At 34.6% G+C, this 20,263-nt stretch overlaps 1 protein-coding gene across 1 annotated transcript in view; it reads left to right on the top strand.

Moving 5' to 3' along the window:
- MDGA2 (MAM domain containing glycosylphosphatidylinositol anchor 2) overlaps positions 1-20,263 on the top strand; it is an 822,473-nt gene that overhangs the window by 634,245 nt on the left and 167,965 nt on the right. The window contains exon 8 of the mRNA XM_059915690.1: positions 5,681-5,974. Coding sequence (XP_059771673.1) covers positions 5,681-5,974 — 294 coding nt within the window. The remainder of the gene's footprint in view (positions 1-5,680; positions 5,975-20,263) is intronic.

Raw genomic sequence — 20,263 nt, 5'->3', positions numbered from 1 at the left:
TCTTTTGTTTAAACATCTACTATTAAAGTGTACTATGCATATTTACATATTTAAACCAATAAGTTCATAATAAGCATATTCTTATGTCTTTGTTTCAAACAGCATGATATTTTCTCATGTAGTTGAGATGAACTAACCTTCCCTTGTATTCTTCTGAGTAAGGAAAAATAAGCCAGCCATTTTATGAGTAAAAACTGAAGATTAAATTTCCTCACCTTCTTTCCCAATGAAGAAATGGAAGCATTTATATTTTCTATACTTACTTTATTTTACAGTCTGTGATACAGTGGAAAAGTTGACAGAGAACCAGTTTGTTCATATTACTTGTCTATTTTTTTAATGTTTGGAATGAGAAGTTTTGGTGCCATACCATGTTTTTTAAGTTTCTCTGATTATAGCATCTCCTACAGTAGCATTTCAGGTAAGAAAAATCAAAGCAAGGACAGTGTATAGACTATACGTCAAAGAATGTATCTTTGTGTTTTTATTCGGAGGGACTTTTTTCTAGCAAGTGCATTATGAATAAATCTCACAAGGTGCAGACATTTCAAATTTTTCTACTTAATTTAACGTTTTCATTGTGAGACTATTTTAAGAAAAAATAATTTAGTTGATTAGAGAAGAGCATTAAAACATCATGACAAAATTAAATGCCATGTCCTCAAATTGGCTCTTTTGTTTGTTTTCTGTTCGTTTGTTTTTTAAATTTACAACTTATCTATCCAAATCTTAAATGAAAGGAGAAAGAAAAGGAAAACTATACGAATCCTTTTTTTACTCTCTTATCTCTCACACACCTTCACAAATTTGAAGATCTACTGCATCTGAAATCTATACTAACAATATATTTTAGAGGAGATTCTGCTAGTTGTATGGATTACTAATTATATAGAATTATTACGTTTCATTGTTATTTATTACTTTTTTTAAATGTTCATGATTTTTATCTATTACATTTATTTCTTTTATATTCACAGATTTTAATCTTTTTCCCTTCTTACCCTCTTGCCCTCTCTCCCCCTCTTCCTTCCTCAATTATTTCATGACTTCCTGGTCTGTGCCATCCAGGAAAGCAGGGCATCAGGCTTTAGAGATAGAGTTAGACACTCTGTGCCTTCAAGGAGCTATCTGGTCAGGGATATAGACATGGAAGAAGATACAGGGTGAAGCTTCGAGTACAGGTTAAATGGGTATATAACATAATATGTGGTCAAGAAGAGTGAGCAACAAACTCAGCCTAGGGGTAGGCAAAGTATCATCACATAAGTGGTAACTTTGAACTGAATCTCAACACACGGGGCAGGTAGGGGGTGCTAGAAGACAAGGGCCTGACTTGCCAAATACAGGAAAGAACTGCAAGGGCACTGAGGTTCACTAGTCAGTGAAACTGTAAGTGATGAGTGTTGTAGGAGTGAGTGATTCTAGAGGAGCATTTCTAAGACTATGTTTCTAAAATACCGTGTCCAGAGTGATACACTTGTTGTTATTAAAAAGTGGAGTTTTCATCAGATGAGCTTTGGATAATAGATTGCATTAACATTTTAATTTTCTCTGGGCTTCTTGAAGACTATAATATGCCAATATGCATAGCACATATTGTACAAGAATGAAAAATGAACAATATACAAAAAAAAAAAGTTTACCAATAATCCCACACTCAGAGAGAACCACTGTTAGTGTTTTGGTATAGTTCCTTCTGGGCTTTCTTTTCCTCTACATTTTTCCCCATGTAAATCTTGTTCTCTTCCATAAATCAGTGCTCAACTGCCTCACTATCTTAATTTGTACATTTGGTATAAACATTTTTACTGAGTTCCTATTATGTGTGAAATAGAGTGTGGGATGCTGCAAGTATAAAGATGAATCATGTATATTCTCCCTTTAAGAAACTCTCTGTTATCAGTCATTAGCATACGTCTTTTTTTATATAAAAATGTGATACTGTACATACTGCTCAGTAACATGTTTTACTCACTATTTAATAGTGGTTGTAGCTATTCATGCTATTCACTAGCATGTTTTTCTTGCTTAACAATATAAATATCTTTGTCAATAAATGTGGGTCTATTACATCATCATTTAAAAAGGCTGCATCATAATCTATTATGTGACTGTACCACGATTTTTTTAGTTAATCTGTCAGGCTGTTTTCAGTTATTATTTTTTTTAATTAAAGCAGTATTATGATGAGCACACTCATTGAGGATTGAAGTTTTTCATAGTTACAGGAACATAATTTTATTTATGATGATAAAGTTTATGACACAGAAGCAGGAGGCCTGGAAGAATTAAACTGGCAGCAGAAAGACCACTTAGGACACTGTCACAAGAAGAGATAAGGATGACTTATACTAAGAAAGCTACCTATGAAAAGAAATAGGCTGATATGAGAGATTTTTTTGATAGAGAAACCAAAGCTGCTGATTGGAAGTGGTGAGTTAGAAGATGGTGAAACAAAGAAAAGTCTATTGTTTTTAATTAGCAGATCAAGTGGTCTGATAATTAACTAACAACTAAGTCAAGAAATAAATAGTCCTTAGGTTTGGGGATTTGCAAGACTTTTGGAAAATAGTAGTAGGCTGCAATCACTGACTGGAAGAACCTTGGGGTAAAGTTACAATTCACATTATAAACATGCAAAACAGAGAGATATTCATGAGAACAAACAAAATCTCCTGACAGAAAAATTATGATAATAATTTAGAGCATTCTAGAGAATGGAAAATTTAATGTGGAGAGAGAGAGAGAGAGAAGTCTATAAAACCTATGACAAGTTTTAAGACCTTCTTGTCCAAGAAAGTTGCAAAGAAAGGGTTAACTCTGAAATCAAGATTTTAAAAGCCTCATGGAAAAGATGGAAAATAAACTTTATTTTAATTAGGCTTTGGTGTTTATTTTAAAATGAGCAAATTTATTAAAAAATCAACTTGTAACTTACCTAGATTGAAACTGAGGTTTACATTTCTATAATTTTGATTACATAGGGAGAAAAGTTTATCTAACAAATGAATAACATACATTAACAAGGGAGTTTTTGAACTATCTAGCATGATAAACTTAAAAATATATAGCTAGTCAAGGATCTATTTTTGTTAGACTGGCCTAATGTAATAAGATCTTTGAATATTCATCTTGTTAAGTTAGAAAATAGATACTTATTATTAACCCCGCTTCTATCTTTAACTTTTTACTGTTTGTTCCTATAGTCAGAACACTAATAACCTTGGAGCTGGTAAAGTATAAATTCTTAGTTTCAAAAATGAAGAAATTCATACTCAGAGTGCTTAAGCTTGGCCAAGGTCATGTGGTTTGTTTTTGGAAGATATGAAATCTTCCGATTTCAAATAATAACATTCCATTAAATAATCTTTTAATGTATAATTTCTTTTCATTTATTTCACATAAATGTATCATAATTTGCATACTTATTTGGAGTGGTATATCTTATAAGAAGTTTTGACTTGTATACGGGAATTATTCTCATACAGGTAGATACAGATATTTAAAATAGACATATAAGATGTAAGACAGATAGATAAGGTAATTTGCAACATATGTGTTATTTACTCCCTCGCATTTCTACCTTGACTCTTTTTTATTGTCCCTGAGACAGTAACCAAGAGATGGGCAGGTAAAACTGGTCCAGTTTGTCCATAAGAACAGACTAATTATGAGCAAGAGGAGTCCGGTACTAACTCAGGTTATTCATTCCAGACACCATACTTTACTGGAGCCTGCTTCAGGGTTCATATCTCTGCACTGGCCACCTGCTATAAATTGGCCTCAATTTGAGTTCTGTTCAAAGTATTTATCCGCTCATTCTCAGTGTTCTCATTTGTTAAATTTTAATATTAAATATTTGATCCTAGGATTGTCATGAGAATTAATGAAAATGTAAAATCCCTAACTATGCCTGGCACACAATAGGAGCATAATTAATGTTAAATGCTGAGCTTATTGCTGTTATTCTGTGTCCTTTCTCATGGAGGGTGAATAAATACTGCAGCTTCTTTCAATCCTATTGTTACTAGATGATGCTTATTTAGAATTGCATCATTCCCTGGTGGTTCACTTCAAAAAGAACAAATTATTTAACTAAATTATTTAGTTGTTTATATTTACAAGAGTAAATTATCTAATCATGTAGGTTTTAAAAATGCAACCATTTTTAAACATGTTTTTTGTTAATGCCAATTCCTAGAATATATATATATCTGCTTCAAGAAGGTAGTGGTTAGCGTTTCATATTTTCTGATTTCTAAGATGCTAGCATTATTTACGTTTTTTTTTTTAATTAGAAGTAAATGAAGGAATTAAAAAGACATGAAGATATTTAAATAGCAAGATAACTAATTCTCATATCACTTTGTACTTAAATTTATTTTTCTCTGTGTAATAAAGAGGAACAACATTTCAACATTAGTTGAAAAATACTTTAAAAATTAATTATATTTGTTTTTTTTCCTGGGCACTGGAGCACAGTAATGCTAGAAGGGAGAATAAAACCTTTGCCTTTTTGTCCATATTCAGTAATAACTCCAAAGAGGGGAAGCATATGACATTTATCACAAGGATAGAATTATTCATATATTTCTGGTTATTCTTATTCTGCCGTTCTAATTTAGCCCATGCTTTTTTGATAGATGTCCTATTCCATAAATACTTTTTAATTCATACACATTTGTATGAGAAGTAAAAGTCTTCCAGTGGAACAGGTGATATTGTTTGTAGGAAAACCCATTGAGTAGTACATGCCTCTTATTAGTTCGTTTTTCACCAAACCCTAACATAAATATATTCCAGCACAGTAAGGTAAGTTCCTGTAAAATCAATCTAATTTTCTCATAAATATCTTCAGTAAAATCAGAAATTAGCTTTACTTGAGAAAATTAAATTCTTAGATTATTGAAATATATTTTTGAAAACTCACTTAAAATTAATTTTACAGAAATAGTGGCAGCATCATGACAGACTATTTACAGTGATCTCAAAATCTTAAAGTGAAATCATTTGAAATTAAAATGTCAAAAAATACTAAAAGTCAAAAAGAACAATACACTGGATTGTCAGAGTGTGGCATTGTAGTCAGTTGTTCCATTTCACTTCCTCGAGGGAGAGAACGAATCCTAAACCTTAGCAGTTTGGCAGCAGTTTCTAAACCAAATTTAGAACTTCTGGTTTTATATCAGAGGTTCTTCTTTTTCTCTTTCCTATTGCATTTACTGTGCCTGCTAAGTCTATAATGTCTCTTATCCCTTTCTTATAGCATCCTTGGATAAGAGATAACAGCATAGGAAGCAGAAGACTGAAAAGCTAAATCTTACCTCAGCAAGTAGGATCACTCTTCTGTGAAATGCAGATCTTAAAGACCCAGTTAATGGCTGATAATGACAAGTCATTGAGTAGATTGTTCTTATGTTGACCATTCGCATTCCAATGTAATGCTTTATTTATTTTGCTAATGTTTGAAGACCTCATTTGAGAAAGTTCTATGAAAACAATATAGAATTATTTTAAGTGAGGGTAAGTGCCACTTATCCCCAAGGTCTCTGTAATTTTTGTCATCTGAATTGTCACACATCTTCAACCAGCAGAAGTTGTTTCCTTATGATTTTCTGTGTTTGAATATGCTTTACCAGTACATACTAACCTTGAAAAATTTTCTTTTTCCCATTTCAAGTTCCACCCAATCTGACTGTTCCACAGGAAAAATCACCTTTGGTCACCAGAGAAGGAGACACAATAGAACTGCAGTGTCAAGTAACTGGAAAACCTAAACCCATCATCCTTTGGTCTAGAGCGGATAAAGAAGTTGCAATGCCTGATGGGTCAATGCAAATGGAGAGTTATGATGGAACACTGAGGATTGTGAATGTATCTAGGGAAATGTCAGGAATGTACCGATGTCAGACCAGCCAGTACAATGGATTTAATGTGAAACCAAGAGAAGCCTTGGTGCAGCTCATCGTGCAGTGTAAGTACATTTTTTTTCTATGTATTTCGAGACTGGGGGGACAAGGGAAGAAAATGACGTGATTTTTGGAATTGGATTAGTAAACAATATTTCTACATTATTGCTACCCAATTTAAACTATAATTTCCCTAAGTCTGCCTATTACTTGAACTAATACACACTAATGGAAAAGAATTGTATTAGTGTGTGTGTGATGATTATGATGGTGTTATGTCATTGGTTAATGCCAAAGAATCAACAAGCCTAATGGTTAAATACTGGCCATGTACAATGAAGCAAAATGGAGATTGGAAGTAATTGCTAATTCAGATTATAATACTCTTTTGTTTTCATAGTTTATGTTTCTGCTTCAGCAATTGCGTGTCCTTTGCACAAATTATCCACCTATTTCAAGGCATACCTTTGCTTAAATTGTGGAGACCTAATCATTGCAATGCTGTGTGCAATCTGAAGTTGTAAGAGTAGATTACATAATTATCTGGTAATATATAGATAATTCAGGAAGATATTAGGAGCTAAAGTTTTGCTTGACTTTCTCCACAGATAATTGTTTAACTGTGAGAGCTGAATATGATAGATTTTTAACTATTTTCAATGAAATCACTGTTAGAATTCTAACAAAAAAAAATGCAGACATACTGTGCTTTGTATTTGCTTTTAGTATTAAAAATACCTAAATTCATGATATTAAGAAGTTTAACAATGTCACTGGTGTTAGGTTATTAGAGGATGATGCCCTGGTATTTTGGATAGCAGGTAGTGTGGATATTGTTAAAGACAAGAAGCACACTAAACACAATCTGTTCAAACTCCAGGAGTGTTGCTGTACATTTTAGTTGATGTATTATTTGTTAACTACATGGTGGAAAAGTCTTTAAGAAAAAGAATGAAGTAGATGAAACTATACACTTCAATAAACAATGATGTTGTTTTCTTTCTGTGGTTCTTCTGTAACTTGGAAAATAGCAATTAGTCCAAAATGTCTATTTTTATATAAGACTTAAGGATGCTGGCAGATTAGATTATGACTTTAAATTTGGAAGGTTAACTGAGATACGGAAGGATTACGTTTGGGGCAGGTAACAACACACGCGCTTTTGTATGAGGAGTATGAGTGGTGAGAGGAGCAATGTTCTGGGTGCTGCTGAACCATTCCCTGTCCCTGTTCTTTAGAAACTCAGATTTCAGTCTGCTGTGTATCCTGTAAATATGCAAACTCATATTTGTCAAATATCTTGGCTGATTTCCAATTGATTACTAGTTTTATCTCTAAAGAATGCAGCTTTTAGGTGGCAAGTTCCATTCCACAGTTTAATATTACATTTTTTCCTCACTGGCCTTTATACTCATGATAATAAGCTCATGGTAGGAGGTTTACGTGAAAACAGGTTTCAGAAAGAAAAAAAAATTTTTTTTTTAAGGAAACCTCTCCTTAATTCTCCAAAAAATAAGAGACACGCTCAGGTAACCACAGAGGAAATTGATACAGTTTGGAGCACCTCATTTGTATTGGTAATCACAGGATTGTGTGCTTCCTCCGGAGTTATGCACCAAGCTTCAGTGTTCCTACAGCCACAGGGCAATTCGTTGTCACCCTGCTCACACTCTCTGGGGAAGCTGTGAAACCCACTGGCTCTAGGGAATTTTAAATTAAAGGTTCAAGGACCAGGATCTCTTATCTCCATAGAATATACTAACTTCCAGGATTCTATTGACAACCTAAATTTCCTTTTTTTTTTTTTTTTTTGCTTCCTAATAAATTTCATAGATAATATTAATAAGTTCAGCACAAGATCTTAAAATTCAATCCTATAATAGCACATGAAGATAAATACTGACACAGTTGTCTCTTTCCAAAAGCTTCATTTCATGGATTCCCAACTCTTCTGAAGAATCTAGTTATGTGTCTAAGCATTTGCCAGGTACGAAAACTAGTAAAAGCTCCAGAATATTTCTGAGTCAAGCATTCATTTTCCAGGCACATAATCCCTGCTAGCAGGTCCAGCTTGCAAGCCTACCTAAGCATTATTCCTGCAAAACTAGCCATGTAGGAATCCTGATACATTTTTAAAATCATAAATATTTTAACTTTTATGGTGACTTCTTAAAAGTATGAAAATAATATGGTATTTGTGCTTAACTGGGATAGCCATGCTACAAGTGAGAATTCATATAGAATATAAAATACTAAGTTATTTTCATACACACATGCACACAAATATACATATATATGTGCATGTGTTTATGTCATCCTCAGCAATTAGTTACATCGTTGCAGCTAACAAGCTATGCTTTGTATATTTTGTATTCCCAGCATAATATATTTTACATTATAGCTATTCAGAAAATGTGTTGAGTAAATATGTTATGATAACAAATGTAATAAGAATATATATATATACACACATACACACACACATCTTGCTTCTTGCATAACTAGTCCTTATTATTTAGGTTTCAGGATTATCTGAGGACTTGTTGCATAACAGTTGTTTTTTATTTTTTAATCTTTACTGGAGTATAATCGCTTTAAAATGGTGTGTTAGTTTCTGCTTTATAACAAAGTGTCAGCTATACATATACATATACACCCATATCTCCTCCCTCTTGCATCTCCCTCCCACCTTCCCTACCCCACCCCTATAGGTGGTCACAAAGCACTGAGCTGATCTCCCTATACTATGCGGCTGCTTCCTGCTAGCTGTCTATTTTATATTTGGTAGTATATAATAAAGTCCATGCAACCCTCTCACTTTGTCCCAGCTTACCCTTCCCCCTCCGCATGTCCTCAAGTCCATTCTTTACATCTGCGTCTCTATTCCTGTCCTGCCCCTAGATTCTTCAGAACCTTTTTTTTTTTTTTAGATTCCACATATATGTTTTAACATATAGTATTTGTTTTTCTCTTTCTGACTTACTTCACTCTGTATGACAGACTCTAGGTCCATCCACCTCACTACATATAACTCAATTTTGTTTCTTTTTATGGCTGAGTAATATTCCATTGTATATATGTGCCACATCTTCTTTATCCATTCATCTGTCGATGGACACTTAGGTTGCTTCCATGTCCTGGCTATTCTAAATAGAGCTGCAATGAACATTATGCTACATGACTCTTTTTGAATTATGATTTTCCCAGGGTATATGCACAGTAGTGGGATTGCTGGGTTGCATGGTAGTTCTATTCTTAGTTTTTTAAGGAACCTCCATACTGTTCTCCATAGTGGCTGTATCAATTTACATTCCCACTAACAGTGAAAGAGGGTTCCCTTTTCTCCACACACTCTCCAGCATTGATTATTTGGAGATTTTTTGATGATGGCTCTTCTGACTGGTGTGAGGTGACATGTCATTGTGTTTTGATTTGCATTTCTCTAATGATTAGTGATGTTGAGCATTCTTTCACGTGTTTGTGGGCAATCATTTTTGGATATGTTTTTTTATTTTTATATTGAGCTGCATGAGCTGTTTATATATTTTGGAGATTAATCCTTTGTCCATTGATTCGTTTGCAAATATTTTCTCCCATCCTGAGGGTTGTCTTTCGTCTTGTTTATGGTTTCCTTTGCTGTGCAAAAGCTTTTAAGTTTCATTAGGTCCCATTTGTTTATTTTTGTTTTTATTTCCATTTCTCTAGGAGGTGGGTCAAAAAGGCTCTTGCTGTGATTTATGTCATAGTGTGTTCTGCCTGTTTTCCTCTAAGAGTTTTATAGTGTCTGGCCTTTATTTAGCTCTTTAATTGATTTTGAGTTTATTTTTGTGTATGGTGTTAGAGAGTGTTCTAATTTCATTCTTTTACATGTAGGTGTCCAGTTTTCCCAGCACCACTTATTGAAGAGGCTGTTTTTTCTCCATTGTATAGTCTCACCTCCTTTATCAAAAATAAGGTGACCATAGGTGTGTGGGTTTATCTCTGGGCTTTCTATCCTGTTCCATTGATCTATATGTCTGTGTTTGTGCCAGTACCATACTGTCTTGATTACTGTAGCTTCGTAGTATAGTCTGAAGTCCGGGAGCCTGATTCCTCCAGCTCTGTTTTTCTTTCTCAAGATTTCTTTGACTATTCAGGGTCTTTTGTGTTTCCATACAAATTGTGAAATTTTTGTTCTAGTTCTATGAAAAATGCCATTGGTAGTTTGATAGGGATTGCATTGAATCTGTAGATTGCTTTGGGTAGTATAGTCATTTTCACAATGTTGATCCTTCCAATCCAAGAACATGGTATATCTCTCCATCTATTTGTATCATCTTTAATTTCTTTCATCAATGTCTTATAGTTTTCTGCATACAGGTCTTTTGTCTCCCTCGGTAGGTTTATTCCTAGGTATTTTATTCTTTTTGTTGCAGTGGTAAATGGGAGTGTTTCCTTAATTTCTCTTTCAGATTTTTCATCATTAGTATATAGGAATGCAAGAGATTTCTGTGCATTAATTTTGTATCCTGCTACTTTACCAAATTCATTGATTAGCTCTAGTAGTTTTCAGGTAGAGTCTTTAGGATTCTCTATGTATAGTATCATGTCATCTGCAAACAGTGACAGCTTTACTTCTTCTTTTCCCATCTGGATTCCTTTTATTATTTTTCTTCTCTGATTGCTGTGGCTAAAACTACCAAAACTATGTTGAATAATAGTGGTGAGAGTGGGCAACCTTGTCTTGTTCCTGATCTTGCTGGAAATGGTTTCAGTTTTTTACCATTGAGAACGATGTTGGCCATGGGCATGTCATATATGGCCTTTATTATGTTGAGGTAAATTCCCTCTATGCATACTTTCTGGAGGGTTTTTATCATAAATGGGTGTTGAATTTTGTCAAAAGCTTTTTCTGCATCTATTGAGATTATCATATGGTTTCTTTCCTTCAGTTTGATAATATGGTGTATCACATTGATTAATTTGCGTATATTGAAGAATTCTTGCATCTGTGGGATAAACCCCACTTGATCATGGTGTATGATCCTTTTAATGTGCTGTTGAATTCTCTTTGCTAGTATTTTGTTGAGGATTTTTGCACCTATGTTCATCAGTGATATTGACCTGTAGTTTTCTTTCTTTGTGACATCTTTGTCTGGTTTTGGTATCAGGGTGATGGTGGCCTCTTAGAATGAGTTTGGGAGTGTTCCTCCCTCTGCTATATTTTGGAAGAGTTTGAAAAGGATAGGTGTTAGCTCTTCTCTAAATGTTTGATAGAATTCAACTGTGAAGCCATCTGGTCCTGGGCTTTTGTTTGTTGGAAGATTTTTAATCACAGTTTCAATTTCAGTGCTTGTGATTGGTCTGTTTATATTTTCTATTTCTTCCTGTTTCAGTCTCGGAAGATTGTGGTTTTTTAAGAATTTGTCCATTTCTTCCAGGTTGTCTGTTTTTTTGGCATATAGTTGCTTGTAGTAATCTCTTATGATCCTTTGTATTTCTTCAGTGTCAGTTGTTACTTCTCTTTTTTCATTTCTAATTCTGTTGATTTGAGTCTTCTCCCTTGTTTTCTTGATGAGTCTGGCTAATGGTTTATCAATTTCCTTTATCTTATTAAAGAACCAGCTTTTGGTTTTATTGATCTTTGCTATTGTTTCCTTCATTTCTTTTTCATTTATTTCTGATCTGATCTTCATGATTTCTTTCCTTCTGCTAACTTTGGGGTTTTTTGGTTCTTCTTTCTCTAATTGCTTTAGGTGTAAGGTTAGGTTGTTTATTTGAGACGTTTCTTGTTTCTTGAGGTAGGATTGTATTGCTATAAACTTCTGTCTTAGAACTGCTTTTGCTGCATCCCATAGGTTTTGGGTCATCGTTTTTTCATTGTCATTTGTTTCTAGGTATTTTTTGATTTCCTCTTTGATTTCTTCAGTGATATCTTGGTCATTAAGTAGTGTATTGTTTATCCTCCATGTGTTTGTATTTTTTATAGAATTTTTCCTTTAATTGATATCTAGTCTCGTAGCATTGTGGTCAGAAAAGACACTTGATATGATTTCAATTTTCTTAAATTTACCAAAGCTTCATTTGTGACCCGAGATATGATCTATCCTGGAGAATGTTCCATGAGCACTTGAGAAGAAAGTGTATTCTGTTGTTTTTGGATGGAATGTCCTATAAATATCAATTAAGTCCATCTTGTTTAATGTATCATTTAAAGCTTGTGTTTCCTTATTTATTTTCATTTTGGATGATCTGTCCATGGTGAAAGTGGGGTGTTAACGTCCCCTACTATGATTGTGTTACTGTTGATTTCCCCTTTTATGGCTGTTAACATTTGCCTTATGTATTGAGGTGCTCCTATGTGGGTGCATAAATATTTACAGTTCTTATATCTTCTTCTTGGATTGATCCCTTGATCATTAGGTAGTTTCCCTCTTTGTCTCTTTGTAATAGTCTTTATTTTAAAGTCTGTTTTATCTGATATGAGATTTGCTACTCCAGCTCTCTTTTGATATCCATTTGCATGGAATATCTTTTTCCATCCCCTCACTTTCAGTCTGTATGTGTCTCTAGGTCTGAAGTGGGTCTCTTGTAGACAGCATATATATAGGTCTTGTTTTTGTATCCATTCAGCCTGTCTGTGTCTTTTGGCTGGGGCATTTAATCCATTTATATTTAAGGTAATTATCGATATGTATGTTCCTGTTACCATTTTCTTAATTGTTTTGGGTTTGCTATTATAGGTCTTTTCCTTCTCTTGTGTTTCCTGCCTAGAGAAGTTTCTTTAGCATTTGTTGTAAAGCTGGTTTTATGGTGCTGAATTCTCTTAGCTTTTGCTTGTCTGTAAAGGTTTTAATTTCTCCATCAAATCTGAATGAGATCCTTGCTGGGTAGAGTAATCTTGGTTGTAGGTTTTTCCCTTTCATCACTTTAAACATGTCCTGCCACTCCCTTCTGGCTTGCAGAGTTTGTGCTGAAAGATCAGCTGTTAACTTTATGGGGATTCCTGTGTATGTTTTTTGTTGTTTTTCCCTTGCTTCTTTTAATATTTTTTCTTTGTGTTTAATTTTTGATAGTTTGATTAATATGTGTTTTGGAGTGTTTCTCCTTGGATTTATCCTGTATGGGACTCTCTGTGCTTCCTGGACTTGATTAACTATTTCCTCTCCCATATTAGGGAAGTTTTCAACTATAATCTCTTCAAATATTTTCTCAGTCCCTTTCTTTTTCTCTTCTTCTTCTGGGGCCCCTATAATTTGAATGTTGGTGCGTTTAATGTTGCCCCAGATGCCTCTGAGACTGTCCTCAATTCTTTTCATTCTTTTTATTCTGCTCTGCAGTAGTTATTTCCACTATTTTATCTTCCAGTTCACTTATCCGTTCTTTTGCTTCAGTTATTCTGCTATTGATTCCTTCTAGAAAATTTTTAATTTCTTTTATTGTGCTGTTCATCCTTGTTTGTTTGCTCTTTAGTTCTTCTAGGTCTTTCTTAAACGTTTCTTCTATATTCTCCATTCTATTTCCAAGATTTTGGATCATCTCTACTATCATTAGTCTGAATTCTTTTTCAGGTAGACTGCCTATTTCCTCTTCATTTGTTTGGTCTGGTGGGTTTTTACCTTGCTCCTTCATTTGCTGTGTGTTTCTCTGTCTTCTCATTTTGCTTAACTTACTGTGTTTGGGGTCTCCTTTTCGCAGGCTGCAGGTTCATAGCTCCCGTTTTTTTTGGTGTCTGCCCCCAGTCGCTAAGGTTGGTTCAGTGGGTTGTGTAGGCTTCCTGGTGGAGGTTGCCTGTGTTCTGGAGGATGAGGCTGGATCTTTTCTTTCTGGTGAGAAGGACCGCATCCGGTGTTGTGTTTTGGGGTTTCTGTGACCTTATTATGATTTTAGGCAGCCTCTCTGCTAATGGGTGGGGTTGTGTTTCTGTCTTGCTAGTTGTTTGGCATAGAGTGTCCAGCACTGTAGGTTGCTGGTCGTTGAGTGCAGCTGGGTCTTAGCGTTGAGATGGAGATCTCTTTGAGAGCTTTTGCTGTTTGATATTACATGGAGCCGGGAGGTCTCTGGTGGACCAATGTCCTGAACTCGAATCTCCCACCTCGGAGGCACAGGCCTGACACCCAGCCGGAGCACCAATACCCTGTCAGCCACATGGCTCAGAAGCAAAGTGAGAAAGAGAAAGAAAGAAAGAAAAAAGAGAGCAACCAAACCGAAAAACAAATCCACCAATGATAACAAGTGCTAAAAATTATACTTAAGAAAATAATAATAAAATAAAAATAACGGACAGACAGAACCCTAGGACAAATGGTAAAAGCAAAGCTATACAGACAAAATCACACACAGAAGTATACACATAACACTCACAAAAAAAGAAAAAGGAAAAAAATACATATATCATTGCTCCCAGAGTCCAGTGCCTCAATTTTGGGATGATTCGTTTTCTATTCAGATATTCCACAGATACAGGGTACATCAAGTTGATTGTGGAGATTTAATCTGCTGCTCCTGAGGCTGCTGGGAGAGATTTCCCTTATCTTCTTTGTTTGCACAGCTCCTGGGGTTCAGCTTTGGATTTGCCCCACCTCTGCGTGTAGGTCGCCTGAGGGCATCTGTTCCCCACCCAGACAGGACAGGGTTAAAGGAGCAGCTGATTTGGCGGCTCTGGCTCACTCAGGCCGGGGGGAGGGAGGGGTACGGAGTGCGGGGTGAGCCTGTGGCGGCAGAGGCCAGCATGACGTTGCAACAGCCTGAGGCCCGGTGTGTTCTCCTGGGGAAGTTGTCCCTGGATCACGGGACCCTGGCAGCGGCAGGCTGCACAGGCTCCCGGGAGGGGAAGTGTGGATAGTGACCTGTGCTTGCACACGGGCTTCTTGGTGGCTGCAGCATCAGCCTTAGCATTTCATGCCTGTCTCTGGGGTCCGCACTGATAGCTGCGGCTTGTGCCTATCTCTGGAGCTGGTTTAGGCGGCGCTCTGAATCCCCTCTCCTCGTGCACCCTGAAACAATGGTCTCTTGCCTCTTAGGCAGTTCCAGACCTTTTCCTGGACTCCCTCCCAGCTAGCTGTGGTGCACTAGCCCCCTTCAGGCTGTGTTCACGCAGCCAGCCCCAGTCCTCTCCATGGCATCTGACCTCCGAAGCCCGAGCCTCAGCTCCCAGCCCCCACTTGTCCCGGCGGGTGAGCAGACAAGCCTCTCTGGCTGGTGAGTGCTGGTCAGCACCGATTCTCTGTGCAGGAATCTCTCTGCTTTGCCCTCTGCAACCCTGTTGCTGCACTGTCCTCTGTGGCTCTGAAGCTGTCCCCCCACCACCCGCTGTCTCTGCCAGTGAAGGGGCTTTCTAGTGTGTGGAATCTTTTCCTCCTTCACAGCTCCCTCCCAGTGGTGCAGGTCTCCTCCCTATTCTTTTGTCTTTGTTTTTTCTTTTGCCCTACCCAGGTTCGTGGGGAGTTTCTTGCCTTTTGGAAAGTCTGAGGTCTTCTGCCAGCGTTCAGTAGGTGTTCTGTAGGAGTTGTCCCACATGTAGATGTATTTCTGATGTATTTGTGGGGAGGAAGGTGATCTCCACGTCTTACTCTTCTGCCATCTTGAAGGTCTCTTGCATAATAGTTTGATAGCTGAAAACATCCAAGTGTATGAAGGGAGAAGATGTCAATTATTCTAACCCTTACAAGACACTTTTCAGCACTTGAACTCTATCTACACTTTAGTTTATTAAGATCTCCTTTCTTAAAATGGTTATTACACTGGCAAATTGTAGGACAGTCTATTCTAGGACAAAATATGTATATATATGCACACACAATATGTATACATAAACACATATATATTTATATATAATTAACCAGTTTTGAAATATAAAAGAATGAAACAGAGATGGTCATAATAAATAAGAAACAAAAACAAATGTGTCTCTAAGGCATTTTTTTTTCTCATTAAGTTTTAGTTGTGTCCAATTAAACAATAACCAATCAAAAGGATTAAAGGACCAAAGAAGAAATTGTATTAGGCCTTTGATGAGCGTAGGTTTAAGGACCTAAATATAAATAGTATAAATGCTTTCATATTACCTAAAAATGTTGAACAGTACATTTAATTTAATGTTCTGAATCTTCAAATGAGATTTATTCTTAGCCCATGTGTTAAAATAATAGAGCAGTTCTTTTATTAAAACTTTTTCAATTATTTACTATCTCCAATTAATTTTCTTCTTAAAATGTGTGGATAAAGATTTAACAAGTGACAGAAGCCTAGAGGTATTTTACAGCATTTTATATCTTATTAAGAGTAGCTTAATCACCGTAATGAAATGGTTTAAATTATTAAATTTTTGTGCACATTGCTCATTCCTTGAAAGCTGAAGGTTTATTTTATAATATTTTTAATTTCTACGATTGCCTATTACTACAAATGATATAGACCAGAATAGGAAGTTGCAAATATAAGATTTTGAAAAATAGTGGTTTAAAATTTATCTATATTTTTTTAAAATGCTAGATGAAATTGCAACGTATATTGTAGAGTTTTTAACAGACCTTTGAATATTCAGCCACTATTTAATTTAATTTCATTTACATGTTTTTGAAAATGTATAACAGTTCTTTTAACTTTCTTGCTTATATTTATGTGAAGCAGTATTAGGATAGAATCATTGAAAATAAAAATGTTGGATAAGTTAATTGATTAATATCATTTAAAAATTATAGTATGTATAGAGCTTATTGAACAAAACTAGAACAATTTCCTAAACAAAATAGCAGTAGTAAAAGCTATTTTTAAACATCAGTAGAATACTGATCATTTGAATATTGATTAAATAAAAATGCCATTGGAAGAATATATTCAAATATTAAATGAAGAAACTAAGATATGCCTATTGTCTTCCTAAAAGAAATTATTGCTCTTTCTTATATTTGTGTTATAGATGTATACATATTGCATACTGTGATTTTAATTTCATAAACTGTTACATTTTATTTTTAATAAAAGCTATACTTTAAATGATTTTATCTCAAAGCACTAGTAAAATCTTTTAGAGAAGTGAGTGTATTTTGAAGTACATTTCCTTGAAAATCAGGTGAAGAAGATAAATACTGTATTGGATATTAGTTTTATATTAAAAGCTTTATTATCTATAGACACATTTATTGTACCTACAAGTAAAGATAAGATATTTCTGTCATAAAATATAAAATATGCACTAAAAACCAAAAACTGACAATAATGTTAAAATGTATTAACCATCTTTCAGCTGCCTTCAAATGAGATTTCATGTACCCTTTACTTACAATTTCTATTTATCAAATGAAGAAAAATTATGAAAGAAAATAATCAGAGCTATTGAAAGACCCCATGTTCCTCACCTATTTCCAAAGTAAGACCGAATTTTGTGAAGAGGAGGGAGCCATAGATCAGAGCTTTATTGCTTACTCTTTTTCTCAAGTAATTTAGTGAAGTGTGTATGATTATTACTTTCAATCAAAATGAATATTCAACCAAAGCAGAACACCATGGACCTTATAAACAAAAAGAAAATTAAAGATAGATTGGAATGTAATGTAACAGATATGCTCACTATTGTTAGATGAATTACTGAGTAATTTTCTGTAGTGTTGAGATATACAGAATGACTGTGTTGAGCAAGTATAACTACTTTTTGGATTTTTTCAAAAGCAAAATTGCTCTGCAAATATTGTGACTAGAGATTGATCTAAAGCTAATATAAGAGACTAATATAAGCTAATAATATAAGAGGTAAATATTGATTAAAGAGGAAACAAGGAAGCAGTTTGCCATATTCACACAGGAAGATGTTAAAGGCTATCCAAAGGAATTTATAAGTGAATGGATAAGAATTTTAACTTAAAAGAACAATAAAATGCCTTCTAGCATAGCCTAGAATGCTTTACTTATTCAGATGTGTTCCTTTTTTTTTTTTTGTATTAATTCAGCCCATCTCTTCTTAGCCTCATAGACATGGTAATTTGGTGTTGCCTCTGTAGTAGATTCCTATTCCTCCCTTCTCCTGTTCCCACCAACTCTTCAATTCTTTTTCATCATTTAAGTCTTGCCTTAGTCCTCCCTCTTTAGGAAGCCTCTTGGTGACTGAGAGGAGGGCCCTCCTTGATAGCCCTGTGGACACTGGCATTTAGTCTGCACAAGTTAGAACTTCAAAGCAAAACTTCATTTTGAACATATATATTAGATGATAAACTTCTTTCAAAATCATTGGTTATTATTTCACTGTTGCCTTCATCAAAACTCTCTTTACTATTGCTTATAGAATTAGTTTGAGTGTTAATTTAATACTATATATATGGCCCTTGTCCAATATCTTAATTTCTCTGAGCTTTAGTTTTCTATTTCCAAGAAAAGAAAAATGTTTTCCATTTTCAATTAACATTTATTTGAAATAATTTTGCAAAGCAACTAGAACATTGCTCACCATGCAGCACAAAATGGAAATTATGATTATCATTTTAATATATCATTTCTGGTATATTTTAATGTAAAGAATCCATTTTCTTACTTGTAATTATTGCTCTTATACCCCATTTTACTGTTTATTATTTTCTTTATTTTCTTTTTTCTAAAGACTGTTGATCCATTCCTACTATAACTTAAGCGCTTTGTGGGCCTAAGCAACTCTTATATTTCTAGCACCACAGCAGTTGTAAAATTGGTAGATTCTTGATTAACTGATCCATTTCCAGGGTCTCTGTACTTGGGAAAAGTTTAAAGCTAAACCTCTGCTCATAAGAAATTTTAAATTTTATCTTCTCAACTGAATGTAGGTTGGGGAAAGCTTTTACGTTTACTAAGAAAATACTTAATATTTTAAGCATTCATTTTTCATATTTTAACATTAATAATTATTAAATAGAATTCAGCGTTTATTACACACTGTTCCTTTATTTGGATTAAGTGGTCATGTTTGTTCTTCTGATGTTTGCAGCAGTTATTAGAAACATTAATCGACTGAACCTTGAGGCAGTGTTAATATTTTGAAAACATTAATATTTGTGCTATTTTCTCCCATCCTACCTTCCCCACCCCCAGGTAGTTAAGATCTTTTCTTTAAAAAGAAGAAACAATAGCCGTATATGATGGTGTATAATTTAAACTGTATAAAATAAACTCTAAAATTTTTATTTAAAGTCAATATGTCATATAAATATACTCCACCTCATTTCCCAGCGGATTTAGTGAGAAATTATAATGGAGCTGCATTGAAAACAGATTTGTTGAAATATTTTATTTTTATGTTCCTCTTGAATATTTGAAATTTGAACTTCCCAAGTGAATATGATATTTTGCAGAGTCTTCATGATGAATATACTTTAGCTGAACTGCTCCTGCCTTCCTGGGCTATCCCCTTTCTCCCTGTTTCTCACTCTTTCAGAGAATACAGCAGGGTATTTAATCTAAGGAAATTGTCAAAGACAATAGAAACTCCCATTCTAAAGAGCTTCCCAATGTAGAGCACAGACACGATGTCATTACTGAGCCATGGATCACAGATTACCTGGAAAGAGGATCGGTTTGTCAACTATATGCATCTTGTAAAGAAAATACACGCATAATTTTTCCCCTGGTTCCATCTCTGCTTCTGTCTTAATGTAGATACAACCATAGTTTAATATTTAGAAAAAAACCCTTTCATTAATAGTTTTATTTTCAGCATCTATGCAAAGAAGTGAGATAGGGACCAGCCAGCTTAAACAGAATGATTAAAAGTATTGACAGCTTAACTCAGACAGGTTTTTGTTTATTGATGTTGTCAGCTAAGTACTTCTGCCCACCCCTGTTGTGCAGAAATGAATTTAAGATGATTGTAGTATTTCCATGATACTGAAAAGATCATTTTCTCCCTTGAAAGCCTCCAGATATGTGATTAGATTAAATGTATTTTGAATGAAGAAGGTTTATGTTGCCTATTTCCCTGGGTCTTCTCTCCTTCCCCCTTCCTCACTTTATGGAAATATATTCTCTAAGAGAGGTGAACATAAACACGTTTGTAAATATATATGTGAAACTATAAAAACCTGTGCCTTTTTAATCTTTCTTAGTTAAAAAAGGATTTATCTCTCCTCCAAAAATAAATGTATTCTTCCCAAATATAGAATTTATTGTCTATAAATTGTCGAAACACTGTGCTTTTCTTCCATGAAAATAAAAAGGTAATAATAATAAACCATTAAAATAAATCACACATAGAAGTTTACAATAATATATCCCATGAATGTGCTTGTGACTTGATCAATTTATTTTATAAATATACCCCCCTATGAAATGTTTAGTGCAGAGGAAAACATAAGGTATGCAAGAGACATGACTCTCCTGTTAGGAAAAAAAGCACAAGCACTTCAGAAGTTAGG

The sequence above is a fragment of the Balaenoptera ricei genome, chromosome 2 (genome assembly GCF_028023285.1).
Source record: "Balaenoptera ricei isolate mBalRic1 chromosome 2, mBalRic1.hap2, whole genome shotgun sequence".
Classification (NCBI taxonomy): Eukaryota; Metazoa; Chordata; class Mammalia; order Artiodactyla; family Balaenopteridae; genus Balaenoptera; species Balaenoptera ricei.
Note: the sequence above shows the minus strand (reverse complement) of the source record. Positions and strands in the feature narration are given on the sequence as shown.